At 41.0% G+C, this 15,334-nt stretch overlaps 1 protein-coding gene across 2 annotated transcripts in view; it reads right to left on the reverse strand.

Annotated features, from left to right (window-relative positions):
- Positions 1-5,483: 5,483 nt before the first annotated feature.
- Positions 5,484-15,334, reverse strand: part of LOC134220044 (uncharacterized) — a 587,564-nt gene continuing 577,713 nt past the window's right edge. For both annotated transcript variants that reach the window (XM_062698986.1, XM_062698987.1), the window contains 2 exons: positions 7,772-8,001; positions 5,484-7,626 (listed from right to left, as the gene is read on the reverse strand). In XM_062698986.1, the coding sequence (XP_062554970.1) occupies positions 7,397-7,626; positions 7,772-8,001 (460 nt within the window). In that variant the 3' untranslated portion in view covers positions 5,484-7,396. The remainder of the gene's footprint in view (positions 7,627-7,771; positions 8,002-15,334) is intronic.

The following is a 15,334-nucleotide window of genomic DNA, read 5'->3' on the forward strand; positions in this document are numbered from 1 at the left end:
AATTGTTTATTGCTAATATTGATTTATTCATGAAAATTTTGTATTTTTTTCGTGGAACATTTTGATTTCTTTATGGAAAATTCTTATTTTACAATTGCGGTTTTTGCTTTCAAAAGTGCTACTTTATTATTGTTGAAATTTTTTTCGGAAATTACGCTGGAGTTGTTTTGTTTTTTTTTTCATTAACAATTTGTAGCAAAATTTCCAAGCAAAATTTTTCACAGAGAATTGTTCAAAAACCATTCGGAATGCCAGCACTTTATCAGGATTGTATGAAGTAAAGTCAAAGTTTTTACAGGCAATTTCTTTACTGGATTTTTCCTGAATATCCACAAGAAATTCTTTTGAAGTTTTTCTCTTGGATTATTGTAAAAACATGAACATTTTTCAAAATTGTAGCTGCAGTCCGCTAATACAAAAGTGTCAGCGGCGTGATGCCAAAAACCATCTGCGGCGGTGGCGCAGCGAATTTTTTCTTTATATTTTCCCATTTTTCCTTTCCAATTTTTTTTGTGGAAATTGAGGCTGAATCGCAATCTGTTTTTTCGTTTATTTTTTTATGGAAATGGGCTAAGGCTAAGATGGTCAAATAACGCAGATACGCATCGACGTTGCGACCGACGCTGCGTTACCGGTTATTTTCGATGCACACCTACCTACGTCTTTTCAACGCTGAGTTGAAAAGACGCTACGTGGGCATCGGTTCTAAGATGCGCTTTGCGTTTAATGATTTGTATTTTTTACACCGCTATTGTTATTCACCAAAAACTTTTCGTATAAAAAAAGACCACGTGGTTCGAGAGCAACACCCCCCCCCCCCCCATGTGGCTTTTCGTTATCATTTTGCAACAATCATCCCCCCCCTAATATGACCACGAGGTTTCTGGAAAGCCCCCAAGGCCCAGTCAAGCTACACGTGGCAGTCAAACGGCCGCACCGGCCGTACCCTGCAAGTCGGAACCCTTCAAATCTCAAGGCGGATATCCAGATCCAGTGGCTCATACCCCCGGGTAACAGGTATGTTACCGTCAGCCAGCATGTCCGCTAAAGGGCCCTGTGGTGATCTATACTATGTAGAAGATCATTGAGATTGGGAGTTGTTGTAGTGTTAGTTGTCTCATCCGCGACCACTGGTCCAACACAGAGCAGAACGAGATCACAGGTCATTCAAATATACGGACTCGAGTTGACCGGTCGATATCACACGTGGCGACGAGGTAAAACGGAAAAACGCGGATTTCAATAGTGTCGAAGGATAGTGAAAATTTGGAGAAAAAAAGGTAACGATACGGAAAAAGAATTTCATAATGAGAAATGTGTACTGAAGTGAATAAATTTTGTTTTTAATAAAAAAAAAATAAAATAGAAGCGCTGCGCTGTTGGGCTTGGATCAGTACTGATCCAGCAGAAAAACAATATATCCCGCGTTATAAGTTTTGCATCAAGAAGTCTATCAGAAACTAAGCAACGATATCCACCAAATGAGAAGAAAGCACTGGGAAAAATCTGGGCTGTTGAGAGGTTCAGAGATTACCATCTCGGAATATCTTTCACTCTCGAGACAGATCACCGTCCACTTGAAGTTTTGTTTACATCAAATTCGCGCTCAACAGCTCGCATAGAAAGGTGAATGTTGCGCTTGCAGGCGATCAAATTTACTGTTGTCTATAAAAAAGGGTTTAACCAATATCACTGATTCGCTCTCCCGAATGGCATCACACGTTGACGATAAATGGAAAGAAGAATCGGAAGTCTACATTCGTCGAATTGCCGCATCGACTTTAGCTACGCTTGTGAACGATTCAGCCGAAGATGATTTTGACGAAGATACGGAAATTTCAATTAAAGCGATTCAAGAGACGGCCGCAATTGATATTTTAGAAGTCGTCGATGCTACGGAAAAAGACGAAGAAATGCAGGCTATCAAACGAGCGGTGATGGAGGACAATTGGACGTCAGAAATACTGAAAGCGTACTCAGCATTCCGAAATGAATTATCATTTGTAAACGGGCTTGTAATGCGAGGATCAAAACTGGTGATTCCATCAGCGTTACGGGGCAGAATGTTGGTTCTAGCCCATGAGGGACACCCGGGACAGACAGTTATGAAACGAAGATTAAGAGGCTGCTGGTGGCCCAAAAAAGATACGAAAGCTGTGAAGACATGCGACAGTTGTTAAGGATGCAGATTAGTGCAGACGGCTGATCTTCCGCAGCCTATGCAAAGACGACCGTTCCCGGAAAAACCATGGCTAGACATAGCCATCGAATTTTTGGGCCCTTTACCGACCGAAGAGCACGTATTGGTGGTAGTTGACTATTTTAGCAGGTATTTGTGCTTGGAGATCATGACTGCTATTACGGAGAAAGAAATCATAAAACGGTTGGTTAAAATATTCAGCACTTGGGATGTACCACGTTCAACTACGCTTGACAATGCCAACCAATTTTGTAGTTCAAAAGGAATTCATCTGAATCACACTTCACCCTATTGGCCTCAAGCAAACGGTGAAGTAGAGAGGCAGAATCGTTCCCTTCTCAAACGTTTAAAGATAGCCAATGCTATCTACGGAGACTGGAAGGCTGAAATGAATCAGTATCTTGAAATGTACAATAATACTGCACATACAACAACAGGAAAGGCTCCGAGTGAGCTGCTACAGAATCGGAAACTGAGGTATAAGTTCCCAAATCCAGAAGATCTAAGTTCATCCGTTGTACCATCAGACTATGCAGACAGAGATGCCGTTCAAAATGGAAAGGAAAGGAAGGAGAAGATGCGAAAAGAAAGGCGAAGACCAGTGACATCGGTACAGGAGACCTAGTTCTTATGAAGAACTTACACCCCACGAACAAACTCTCGACTAGTTTCTTATCTGAGAAATTCTTAGTAGACGAGCGACAGGGATCAAAAGTTCGGGTCCATTCAAAGGATAGTGGAAAAAGCTATGAGCGAAACGTGGCTCATCTAAAGAAGGTTTCCGCTCCTAGTCAGATGGGAGAGTCTAGTGAAACAGCAGAACACCTTGAACCAACTGTAGCTGAACGTCGCTGTTCGAAGCGTATTCGTAAGTTAACAGCCCTGTATAAGGCTTAGGTAAGGATCCTCAATTGAAACTGATGACACAAGCATCGAAGGTAAGATACATTCGATAATAAATAGTTATTTATACAACTTATAATACATGTAATATTCTCATGTAAAGAAAGGGGGATGTGGTGATCTATACTATGTAGAAGATCATTGAGATTGGGAGTTGTTGTAGTGTTAGTTGTCTCATCCGCGACCACTGGTCCAACACAGAGCAGAACGAGATCACAGGTCATTCAAATATACGGACTCGAGTTGACCGGTCGATATCACAGGCCCCAACGCATCGATTGGCCACAACAATTACTAACCCATACCCAGAGCCGTAGCGTGGACTCCCAGCGCCCTTGGCGAAACCGTTATTGGGCGCCCCTTACTTTCATGCATGTTCAAAACAAATGGCATGATAGGAGCTGTTTTTATTTCATTATCAACATTTTTTGCGTGGTGGATTTAATAAATGCTTGCTTTATGAATTCCTTAAGTCTCTATAACTTCCATGTGTCCCAATAGGTGTAAGGATTATAAAAATGGCCAGAACATTTCTAAAAATCCTTTCCATAGAAATTTCAACGATTTTCTTAAAGATTAAATAAACCCACGCAAATAAAAAACTAGATCCAGTAGTGCGTGTGTTACGGACACAAAATCCAGACTTCCTTGTTGTGAATTCACGCACTAGTGGATCTAGCTAGGCCAATAAAATCCATCTCAATTGTGCCGATCAGTGGTTGGATCACTTTCGGACGTAGTCGCAACAAGAAGAACCCTACTTTGGAGTGGATTGAAAGACCTTCGGGATCGCCATTAGACCTTGGTCGGTGGTTTGAAAGAACTACTCTACTGGACTTACAGTGTTAGGGCAGGATATGTTTCGACTGGATAAGATGTAATGCTCGGAAGTTGACTTTCTCAGTCTAAAGAATCAGGACGATATTCTTCTTACGTGCCCGACGTTTCGGCCGATTGAATTCGGCCATTTTGAAGGTTAGTATAGTCTGTCGTCTATCGTAAATAATTGTAAATCACATTCGATCAGTGGTAGAGAGGGTGCTTTCATGCTAGCTTTCTGTAAAATTTTGAAAAGTAATTTAAAGATTGGGTTTTGTTTTTCTAACATACATCAGCTGCAACGTCGGACAAGTAAAAAAAACATCGTCCTGATTCTTCAGACTGAGATAGATAATTCAACTTGGAGAGAATTAGTGTAAGGTAAGAATAGCGATTTGACCAAGTCGTATAAAAAAGACAACTTCGGGCCTATTCGGATCAAAATATATCAATTCCTAGAGTGGGCCTATCGGTAGTTTGGTGGCATTGGTTGAATTGGTTAGGCCAATAAATTTTCACCCTCATACAATTGTCTGTTTAAATGAATCGAAAATTTCACAGGATCAAATGTGATCGTTATGATCCGAATTTTTCTCAAATTAAACAAACTCCCTGTCACTACATCCGAGTATCTGTTACTTGGAAACGGCTTAGATTTCCTAATCAAAATTATACTCTATGTTTTGCCTTTGGCGTGTTGAAGTCCTCATATAGGGCTTCTTCCCCATAAACTTGTTCCAATCTTCTTTTAATTTATATTTCCTGTTCCTTTCTATTTTCACTTCCTTTTTCATCAAGTAAATTATAAAAAAAGTAGTCAGTGAAGATGCTCCCCGAGCCTACGTTCTGTTACCTGTATCAATTATTGACGGAAAAAGTCCTTTCGAAAATAAGTCAATCGGTTGATTGCGGATGTAGTCCCCGAGGAAAATGTCTGTTAAAAGCTTGAATCTGAAACACTTTGAACCGATAAATTAGAGAATTTATCAAGGTTTTTTACACGGTTTGATTTTAGATTGAGACCCTCAGCATCAATAAAACAATGAATTACCCTCACCAAACAAATTACAAACAAATCGAAGAAAATTCAAGTGGTATCCATCCAACCGCGTAAAAAAAACCTTGATGAGATTTGTCATCATTTCCTATAGTTCAATTCTGGATTTCGGCGCCCCCTAAAGGCCTGGCGCCCTTGGCGGGGGCCAACCTGGCCAACCACACGCTACGGCGCTGCCCATACCACTAACACAAGAAAATGAAAAAAAAAATTAAAATAAAATAAAATGTAACTATATCCATTTCTTAATCACTCGCTTTCCTTTTGGCTAGGCATGCAATTGCGTCGATATTATATTGTTTTGTCCACCCTTCTTCGTCTTTTGTGTCGTTGAGTCCTCAAGCAGGTAGATGGCGAACCCTGAGTATCTCAAGCTTAGAGAGCTAGTTAGGGACGTGCGGATGTCCACTACATAGACGTATGGACGTCGGCAGTAGTTACATACTCCAGCAGGAGATTCCTGGTAGGAAAGGGCTTGTGATTTGATGTGAAACTCTGGTTGGGTTGGATTTTATTTTTCAAATTGTACACATTTTTTTGTGTATGGTTTATTCATCTCAACTACTTCATAATTGTCCCTCTTTTAGCGTTAGTGATTTTGTGTTTCACTTTTATTGTAATAGTATGCAAAAGTGCGCGGTCTGGCTAGAAAAGTCATTTATTATCGCTATCTATAGCATTACACTATCTAATGTCAGTGTTTTGGTTAAAACTAAGAATCTTTTTAAAATTGTTATTATCGTGGATGCTGCTTGCCGCTTATTTCGCGGATTCATGGAATATATCAAAAGGAAAATCAAGCGAGGAACTTAGTGGTGAAGCATATTTACAACAGTGTTTCCTCCTCTCATCATTTCCTCCTCTATAAATTGTGTTTTAGCTATAATAATGATTCCGCAATCGTAGTTTCTGTTGCGGATCGTTGCGGAAATTTCAAACGGTAATGCATACGTACTCTTGTAGGCTTGATTTTTGGGATATATGTTAAAAGAGAAATCCAAGAAAAAATAAACTTAATTTGGCGCTCATTTGAGCAGTTTACCGACTTTTCACATTGCCGGTTCGAGTGAAAAATAAAATTTTCTCTCTGGTTTTGACATGCGTCACCATCATATTGTCTCCTTTGATTTGTATTTGAAAAATTGATGTTAGCTTTTCATTTCCTTTCTGCTTTTATGCACTCTAATGACGGTCTTGACGGTTTAAAATGAAACTAAACTCTTTTGCCCTTGGAGTAATAAAGTAATAACCTGCGCGTAGCTCCCACTAAACCTATTATTATCATTATTATGCTCGTGCGTGTGCGCAAGATTGAAGTGAGTAAAAACGATGACTCTCGTTTTCTGCATTGTTTACTATTAGTTTTTTTTTCGCCTGCTGTGATGCCTTGTTTTCTTTCCACCTCCATCGACTCATCGTATGCGCGGGAGATCAAGCCAATTTTCCTGAAAGCGATATGCCTATTATGTTGCTGTTTTTACCAGATTTACTTTCATTGACATCTGAGTTTACTCTCTTCAACGAAGGTTCGGGTTACATACCTTTGAATGCTGATTATGATGCTACGAAGGGAATGCGTATTTCACTTGACGAGCGCGACAAAAACGAAGTAGGGAAAATAATTGGCTCTATTCTGCGAGTCAGTTGATGCAAGCGAAGCGTGAGACGCTATTTTTTAAATGAAAGAAGACAACTTGCGTCACTCGAGTCGTAGAACAAAGGTGATTTATGTGTGTTGGCGGCATCTGAAGGCTTGATCAGCGCGTGAGGCCTTCTATAATTTTAGGATTCACCTTCAGTGATGGAAGTGGAAAGAAGTGATATGAGCATAATTATTCATGTGCATTCATTTTTGCTCATTGTATGTCGAACTTTCGTTTGTTTCTATTTTCACATGTACATGTGAGATAACGTTTCTTTTAAAATCTAATAACAGTGCTATTTTCGTGTCATTAAAATGGGTTGCGTTAATTAATCATCATCTTGCGTTTCAGTTCTACGTGGTGAATAATGAAAGTAGGCTTCCGACCAAGAAGATGACTAATTAAGATCGTTATTAAAATAATAAATGTAGTCATTTCAATTGATTTGGAGTTGTTGAAGCAATTGTTTGAAGCATTCTTAGTATTTCCTACAGGGAGCCGACCTTGCGTCCTCCGAACAATATCATTCTGCGGTGAATGACTGACCCTGATATGCCCAAATCTCCATACCGATCGATAAACAATAGTGTTCTTCCAAGTGGAAGCTACTCTGAATAAAATAAATACTCTTCATGTAATAAATACAATAATATATGTAATAAATACTATTCACGAAGACTAATCGGTTTGGCTGTCGAGAATGAAGCATACTCTTCGTCTCTTTCTCTCATTTCTCAGTGGTTGAAGCCTCTCGCTCGAATTTTATGTCCTGGCTCATTCCGTAGCGGCAGCCGCAATGGTCTCATTCTGGAACGATCGGTACTCGGTATCGCGATAGGACGAAACTGGCGCTGGGCGGACCTTCCACTTGTTGTAGATCGACTGGGAACTGGGCGTTTTGAGGGGCTTTGGGGCGTAGGATTCTGGTGGAACGCACAGCATACCGTACACGTTGATTCCGGGCAAACCGGCATACGTGGGCTGATCGTGGGCAAGTGGTCCCTCTGCGAATGAAAGCAACGGAAAAATCGTCATAAATAGAAACAATTCTAAGAACATAGCTTTGAACACATGCAATCTATGGGGAAAACGATCAAACTCAAACATTTATGAATAACAGAATTCATAATATGCCGGACATAAACTCACCAAGTCGGTAGTGAGCTGGGCACTTGCAGATCACCAGGTAGTGCGACTTGCCGGTTCGGGAGTTTTGCAGCGCCAGGATGGACCAGTCCTTGGGGGCACGGCATTCGCGCAGTTCGTTGGTGTTCTCGCACGTCTTGGCCAAGGTGACGGCCTTCCGCTGGGCATTTCCAACCAGCTTGATGGTGTGATTGTCGTCCTCGTTTAGGCTGGCTGAACAGGGGTCGCGGTAGCTGTTGGGATAAAAATTGTGAACGGTGTTACTATTATTGCTGCAAGTGATGTCGAGGAAGGAGAAATGATATCTAGAACGGTTCTTGGTGTAAAGTTATTTGGGGTTGTAAATACCATTTATGAATACATAGTTTTTTTTAATCTTTTTTCTCATAAAACTGATCGTGTTGACTTGTGGGCTGGTAGCGATTGATGCCGTTCAAAATAGTGACTTTAGTTACCAACAATAACGAAAAAGTGACGAAATAGTGACTTTTGTATGAAGTTTTTAATCGCGTATTGAGCTACAAGTTGCATTGATTGGAAACCAGTGTTCTATTTTTTAAATCCTTATCAGGAATTGAGAAAATGCTAAATAACAAAACGATGAGGATTACTGCTACTGGCCACGCCCATCTACGCCGTTAGTAGGGAGAGGATGGAAGCAAGAGGCCAGTGACTTTGCGACACCCTCATAAGTACCACGGAGTAGATATGAGCTCAAAGTTTTCTGTAAAACTTAGACCGAGAATTATTTGGACTCACAAAGCTTATAAGTAGGATCATTTGTTTGAAAACCAGAAAGTAATTGAAATCATGAAAAAAATTATAAAATACGATTTGTCCAGTAAAACTACGGTTGAATAACAAATGTATATGAAGTTTTTGAGATTTAAAACTCGACGCCGTGGCATTTCGAGGAAAATTTTGAAGCAATTAGACCGAGGACTCTTATTACTAATATTACATCATAGTAAACTATAATTTCTGTAACCGTTGGTCCCAATTTTGTAGCTTGTTAGCTCCTCTACAAGCATCCCCATGTCTCGTCCCCCACGCCAGTAAGAACCAAACGCCCAGTCCGTCCCTAATAAAAGTAGTAGGACAGCCTTACTGGTGGCGATCCCAGCTGTCCGAAATAAAAAGATTCGGCACTACCGTGAAAGACATACAGCCCTCGTTTCATTCATGCCCACCCTCACTGTACTTTCCGCGGTTTGAGTCTGGACAACAACCCGTAACGGTGTTGACCCAATCAATACCCTGCGCGGAAGTGATGCCAACCATTACGAAAAATTGGAGAATGACTCTTCAGTTTTTGGTAAGATAGTAAGAAAAGGAAAACGAAATAGGACCAAAAGAAAGTTAGAAAAAAACTCAGGTAAATAGACCGTCGAGGGTGAGTCGGGTCTTCTTTCTGTCTGAACTACGAAGACAGTAGTAGTGCGCGCCGTAAAGTTAAATTAAAATTAAATTACAGAATAAAATTTGCATGCTTATGCAGTGAACTGGTGCTCTCTTAAGGATAAATAGCGTGCTATTGTGAAAGTAGTGTAAAACCTTAAATCTATAGTACGGTTAGTTGAAGAAAATAGTACGGAGTGATTTTATTGTAAACTATTGTATCTTTTGTTAGCATAGTGATTACAACAATAGCACCTCTAAGAAAGTCCACCTTCAATAGGTGTGAATTATTAGAAGAAAAGGTAAATTGTTTGTTGAAGATAGATGGAGAGAGTGGTGTGAAACGCGCTATGGAGAGACAATTTGGTGTATTAATTGCTGCGGGACAGGCCCGAGTCTGCTTCCAGGCCTTTTCTTTTCCTTTCTTTTCGAGTCCTCGGGTAAGACCCGACGGATATTATACTCCGCAGTGCCATCCATCAAGCCGGAAGAAAGCCAGTGGCGTGTATAGTGCCAGTTCGGAGGTAAGGCAAGGTGAATCCGGGACTGGAATCGTGACCTGCTCGTAGATTCGATCACCTCGATATACATTGCTGGGGCAACCGCCGTCACCATCCGCCGTCGTGCCCATTGTGGTTGCAGGCCCTCCCAAACGAAGATCCTTTGGGACCGCCGACACCATCCGCCATCGAGCCAATTTAGGTCGCAGGCAGGGCCGGAAATTGGGGGTGGTTTGCGTGGCCCCGGGCCCCCACAAATCTTGTGTACCAAAACCAACCTTTTTTGTACATTTTTGGGCCCCCACATACCGTCGGCCCCGGGGCCCCCTTCCTGCTAAATCCGGCCCTGGTCGCAGGCCTACATACTCCGACGAAAAGGCAACCACCCACTTCAATTCCCGGCCCCCATCACGCGGATTGGATCGTAGCCGCAAGCCTCCCGTCGCCGAGCAATCGGCCACCTCCAGCGGCCGCCACCACGGTGAAGTTTCGTGTCTACCCATCGCCACCAAGCCAACCACAAATCTCCGAGACGGTCCGAAGCACTCCCGGTACCCCATCGGAAACATCCAAGCCCGAAAGCAGCATGATCGCGCCGGATTGTGACCGGAAATCCTCGTCATCGTCAGCGTCATCGCCGCCACCAATGCTAGCCAACGAGATCATCGCCGCCGACCACCATCTGCAGTAAAAAGCGCAAGTACACCATTGTCTCTCCATTGAAAATGCCCAAGGGGCGAATAAATTAATAATGTTAAGATGAAAACTGGTGGTCAGGTTATTTAAGAGCTGCACTCCCTCATTGCATATGTATTGCTTGTTCCGCTTCCGTACCTGAAAGGGGTATTCAAGCCTTGGTCTTGGTAGTCCACTTTGAGAAGACACCTTTTCCTCGATTTTAGTCCACCTTGGTCAAGAGAACCGGTTGGCTTCCCCTTCTCCGCAAGGTTTTTCAGCTTCCATTACTCCTGCTGAACTGTTGAACGGAGGTGAAGAAATTGGACTTTAGTACAGTAAAAATGACCTTCATTAGCAAAAATGAGCAGTGCCGGATCAATTTCAGATTTTTTTTGTGAAGAAGCCAATAATCAAAAAAAATTTCCTTCGCGACCTCTGCACTTGATTCGCAACTCATTTTTATGCAAAACCTGTTTTTTACGCATGGTCAAAACGCATTTAGCCTGGCTTGTGCCAGAATTACTTCTGACATAACTTCCTTTACAATTTCTTTTTCGAGACTATTATCCTGAAGGATCGTAAGGCGGATTTAACAATCATAAACAACTTTCTGTAATCGTTGTCCTTATCGCACATTATTCACCCTGACGACGTTGAGAAGCATCGCTCGACATCGATGTTATCGTGTCATAAAACTAAAGCTGTTCACTATCATAGTCACCGGAGGGTATTGGGGCTCACCAACAGATATAGTTCAATATTCCTCAACTCTGTACTCTATATACTCGAGGTCAGCACTTAATAATTTTTTATAATTTCATATAGTGGACATGAATCGGAAGTACCTAATCTTATGATTTTCACAACATGCTTGGCACCAAGGAGCATATTTCCCAAATTTTATATTTTGCCACCAAATTCACATTTTGTTGATGATAATAAGTAGGTAGTACCTAGATACAAATGATCAGTCACATATCATGAAAAAAAAAAACAGAAAAATGTTCCCATTTCTTGTCTTGTCTTGTCTTATCTTGTCTTAGTACATGCACAGCCAGTATGTTCCCATTTCTGTTTGTGTAAATTTGGAAAAAAAAGTAGGAGGAAGTTGATCGAATGGTTTGTTTAATCTAAACCAAACGTTCGTTGGCTTAACTCATCCCGTGTCGCATCTATCGGTTCAGCCACAAACAGAAGAAAATAAATACCATCTTTCACCAAGTGTTAATTTTCACCGTATGACTGATGATGGATGTGAAAATGTAAAAGAATTTCACATTTCTCCTCGTTAGCCAACCGTACTCACTTGTGACCTCCGATAAAGATCAACACCGAGATGCAGCTCTAGAGGTAGCCAATAATTTAGGGATGGTTGCGTGGCTCTTTTTGGTGTCATCTCTTTGGCGCGACATTACCGTTTCGTGATGCATGGAGTTAATAGGATTGGATCATGCATACCAGGACCCGTCGTTATAAGTTCAGTTAGATGCAAACTTGATTGCACTTCGAAGGGCGAAACACATGGCAATCATCGGTAGCCTTTCACCACTTGCAGGTATTTACGGTTCTCTACAATGTTTCCTGACATGGAAGGAGAACGTGACACACCTGATCACACATTCAATGTGACAAAATGTAATAGAGATTACGCTGAGCTTTTTTTTCGTATTCTGGGCACACACACAATTTGGGGAAAATTCTCGAAATTTGGTGGAGAACTTCCCCCAAATTGGTACAATCTACAATGGGGTGAGATTTTTAATTATTCCTGCAAAAAATAATGATTTTTGACATTTGAAAAGACGTGAGGGCAACCGTCGAAATCTTTCCGTCTTCCTCGTATGCCGTAAACACGCACGCAATGATCTGCCGTAATCTGAAATACTGACGTATGCGCCAAATTACAACCTACATGTTTTCTATTTTTCTGTTAAAGAGCTCATTTTTGGAACATGGCGTATACGTTACTTTTTTAGATTACGGCAGTGATGGGGCCGTCGCACAGTCGTCCTTTTAGATCCGGTGCAAAAGTGATTTATTACGCATATAAAAGTCTACTACGATCGACTATGTACATATATTACAGCCTACTAAATCTCTCCTTTACGTTGAAAATATTTTTATAACATTTTAATAATTAAACACACACCTACGTACGCTTGCATTTATGAAGAACATAATCTTTCAAGTATTACGGCTTCCGATTTTTCGGGTACACATGTGCTTCTGATCCGATACTTCATGTTCTTGTGGTATTGGTTTGTGATTGTTCAAATGGGTTATCGTCGTGCGAGGCTTCTTCTGACAAATCAGGGGCTACTTTTCCCAAATTGGACGCATAGTCAAATCACTCAAAATTCATATTTTGTCAAGCCAACCTTTCCACATGTGAATAGTACACGTTCACATTGGAGGAGCGTGAGTATGTAGAATGGTCGGTTCGGGTCTGAGCCATACGACCGACTGGCAAATAGCACACACAACCTCACTTGTTCAGTACAATTGCTGATGAAGAATGTGTGCAACCGCCAGACATTATAAATAGTCACGCTACTCTAATGTGAACGTGTAATATCCACAGGAAGTGTTGGCTTGACAAATGGATTGTGAGTGATTTGACTATGCGTCCAATTTGGGAATTTCGGGCTCATTCAATAGCCGCTAAGTTGCGGATAGGCCGACGGAGGTCCTTCGTAGCTCAGTTGGTTAAAACCCCAGTCTAGCGTACTGAGGGTCGTGGGTTCGAGTCCCATCGAAGGGAAAGTGGTTACCTCCAACACATTTTTCAAATCGTAATCTTCCACATAATGTACATATTCACATCTGAGTTTTCAGAACATGGTAAATTAATGTCCAAGTTGGGTGGTTTAATACCCGGAACATAGGAAAAAAATGTGATTGAACTGAACTCAAGTCAAACACTGATCTCGGAATGTAGTCACGGATAGAGCTTACCAGGCACTAGAACATCGATCTCTCATCAAAATCAGAAAAAAAAAATCATTAACAAACATTCTGTGCAACTCTTTGCTTACTCATTCTTACACTTTGTTAACATTTTCTAACACTGAACTCAAGTCAAACACTGATCTCGGAATGCAGTCACGGATAGAGCTTATCAGGCTCTAGAACATCAATCTCTCATCAAAATCACAAGCAAAAAAACATCTACAACATTCTACGCAACTCTTTTCTTACTTATTCTTATACTTTGTTTGCATTTTCTAACAATAAACTCAAGTCAAACACTGATCTCGGAATGCAGTCATGGATAGAGCTTACCAGGCTCTAGAACATCAATCTTGCCATCAAATCATAAATTATTCTCTACGCATCTCTTTGTTTACATATTCTTACTCTGAATTCAAGTCAACCGCTGATCTCAAATATGCCGTCATGGAAAGAGCTTATTAAGCTCAGTGATACCCTCTCGGGGGAATGATAGTTTCCCTATCAGTGATACCCATCTCCAGCTGCTACTCGATCCGCAGCAGCTCGGAAGCACTCTCCTACTTACCGCGAAATACATCACAAAACTGAAGGCCAACTCCGCTCATCTGTCATCCTCACATTTGGCACTCATGACCAATGTATATGCCCTCTTATTCAGTTTATATATATTTTATCATACCCGTCTCAATCCCTACATGTTTGTTTACATGTTTAGTTTCCGCCCCTACGTAAGATCGATCGAGCCCTACTTTCGTTCCCGAATTTCAGTTACATACTATCGGCCTTTGGTGACAACGACGATGGAACTCGTTGTTTGAGATCCAGTTGTGAGGCCCAGGCCACCAGGCCCGAATTATATACCGCAGGCATCTGTTGATGAACATCTGCAGCCGCGTTGAGTGTTCTCCACCAGGAGCAGATAAAATTTAATGTTAATCTCAGTAAAATGTCTGTATTTGTCTGTATGGGGCTTCAGAGGTATACTGGAAATAGAAAATTACTCAAAACCAAATTTTTGATATCATTGAATATCAAGGCTTCAATAATCTGAAATTCGAAATAAGTTTTCGTTCCATGGAATAATCAATAATGTATAATAAAACTAATTGTAATTCATTTAGTTTCCGTTAGCGATTATCCAGCTGAGATTCAGCGCACACTCTACACTAGACTGGCCCAGATTACTATGGGGAGAAAAAAATGTTGTCGAATTCCACGGGGCACCCCCCAGAATTGTGTCTTTGGGTGAGAAAATCAATCTCTGAAAATTTCAGCTCAATCGCTTGTTGCATAAGCTGGCGTATTTGATTTGAAGTTTGTATGGGGATTTCAGCCAAAATGTATAGGAAAATACACCTCCGACACTCATTCGATCTGGAAATTGGTTCTGATTGCTCGATCGACCTCAAAATTGCGAAAAGGGCAGTTGGTATGTTAAAGAAAAATTTCACAAAACATTGTATGATGATTAAATAAACTTTTATATAATTTTTGGCTGAATTATTAGGAGCTGATTTGTGTATTTTTGGGTTTTTTGATCGAATCGCATCAGTCGAAACCCATATAAAAGTTCATTTAATCATCATACAATGTTCTGTGAAATTGTTCTGTAGCATACCAACTGCCGTTTTTGCAATTCTGAGGTCAATCGAGCAATCAGAACCAATTTCCAGATCGAATGAGTGACGGAGGTGTATTTTCCTATACATTTTGGCTGAAATCCCCATACAAACTTCAAATCAAATGCGCCAGCTCATGCAACAAGCGATTGAGCTGAAATTTTCAGAGATTAATTTTCTCACCTAAAGACACAATCCTGGGGGGTGCCCCGTGGAATTAGACAGCTTTTTGTTTCCTGGGCCAGTCTACTCTACACACCAAATTTTCTTTAAGTCACCCAGCAAAATGATTTGCTGGAATCACACCAGCAAAGTAATGTTTTGCTGTTTTACAGCATTTCCTTTATAAGTTTACTGAATTTCAGCACTTGGTTCAACAAGTGTCAGCAACAACCTTGTGTTTGCTGAAAACCAGCAAA

The sequence above is a fragment of the Armigeres subalbatus genome, chromosome 3 (genome assembly GCF_024139115.2).
Source record: "Armigeres subalbatus isolate Guangzhou_Male chromosome 3, GZ_Asu_2, whole genome shotgun sequence".
Lineage (NCBI taxonomy): Eukaryota > Metazoa > Arthropoda > Insecta > Diptera > Culicidae > Armigeres > Armigeres subalbatus.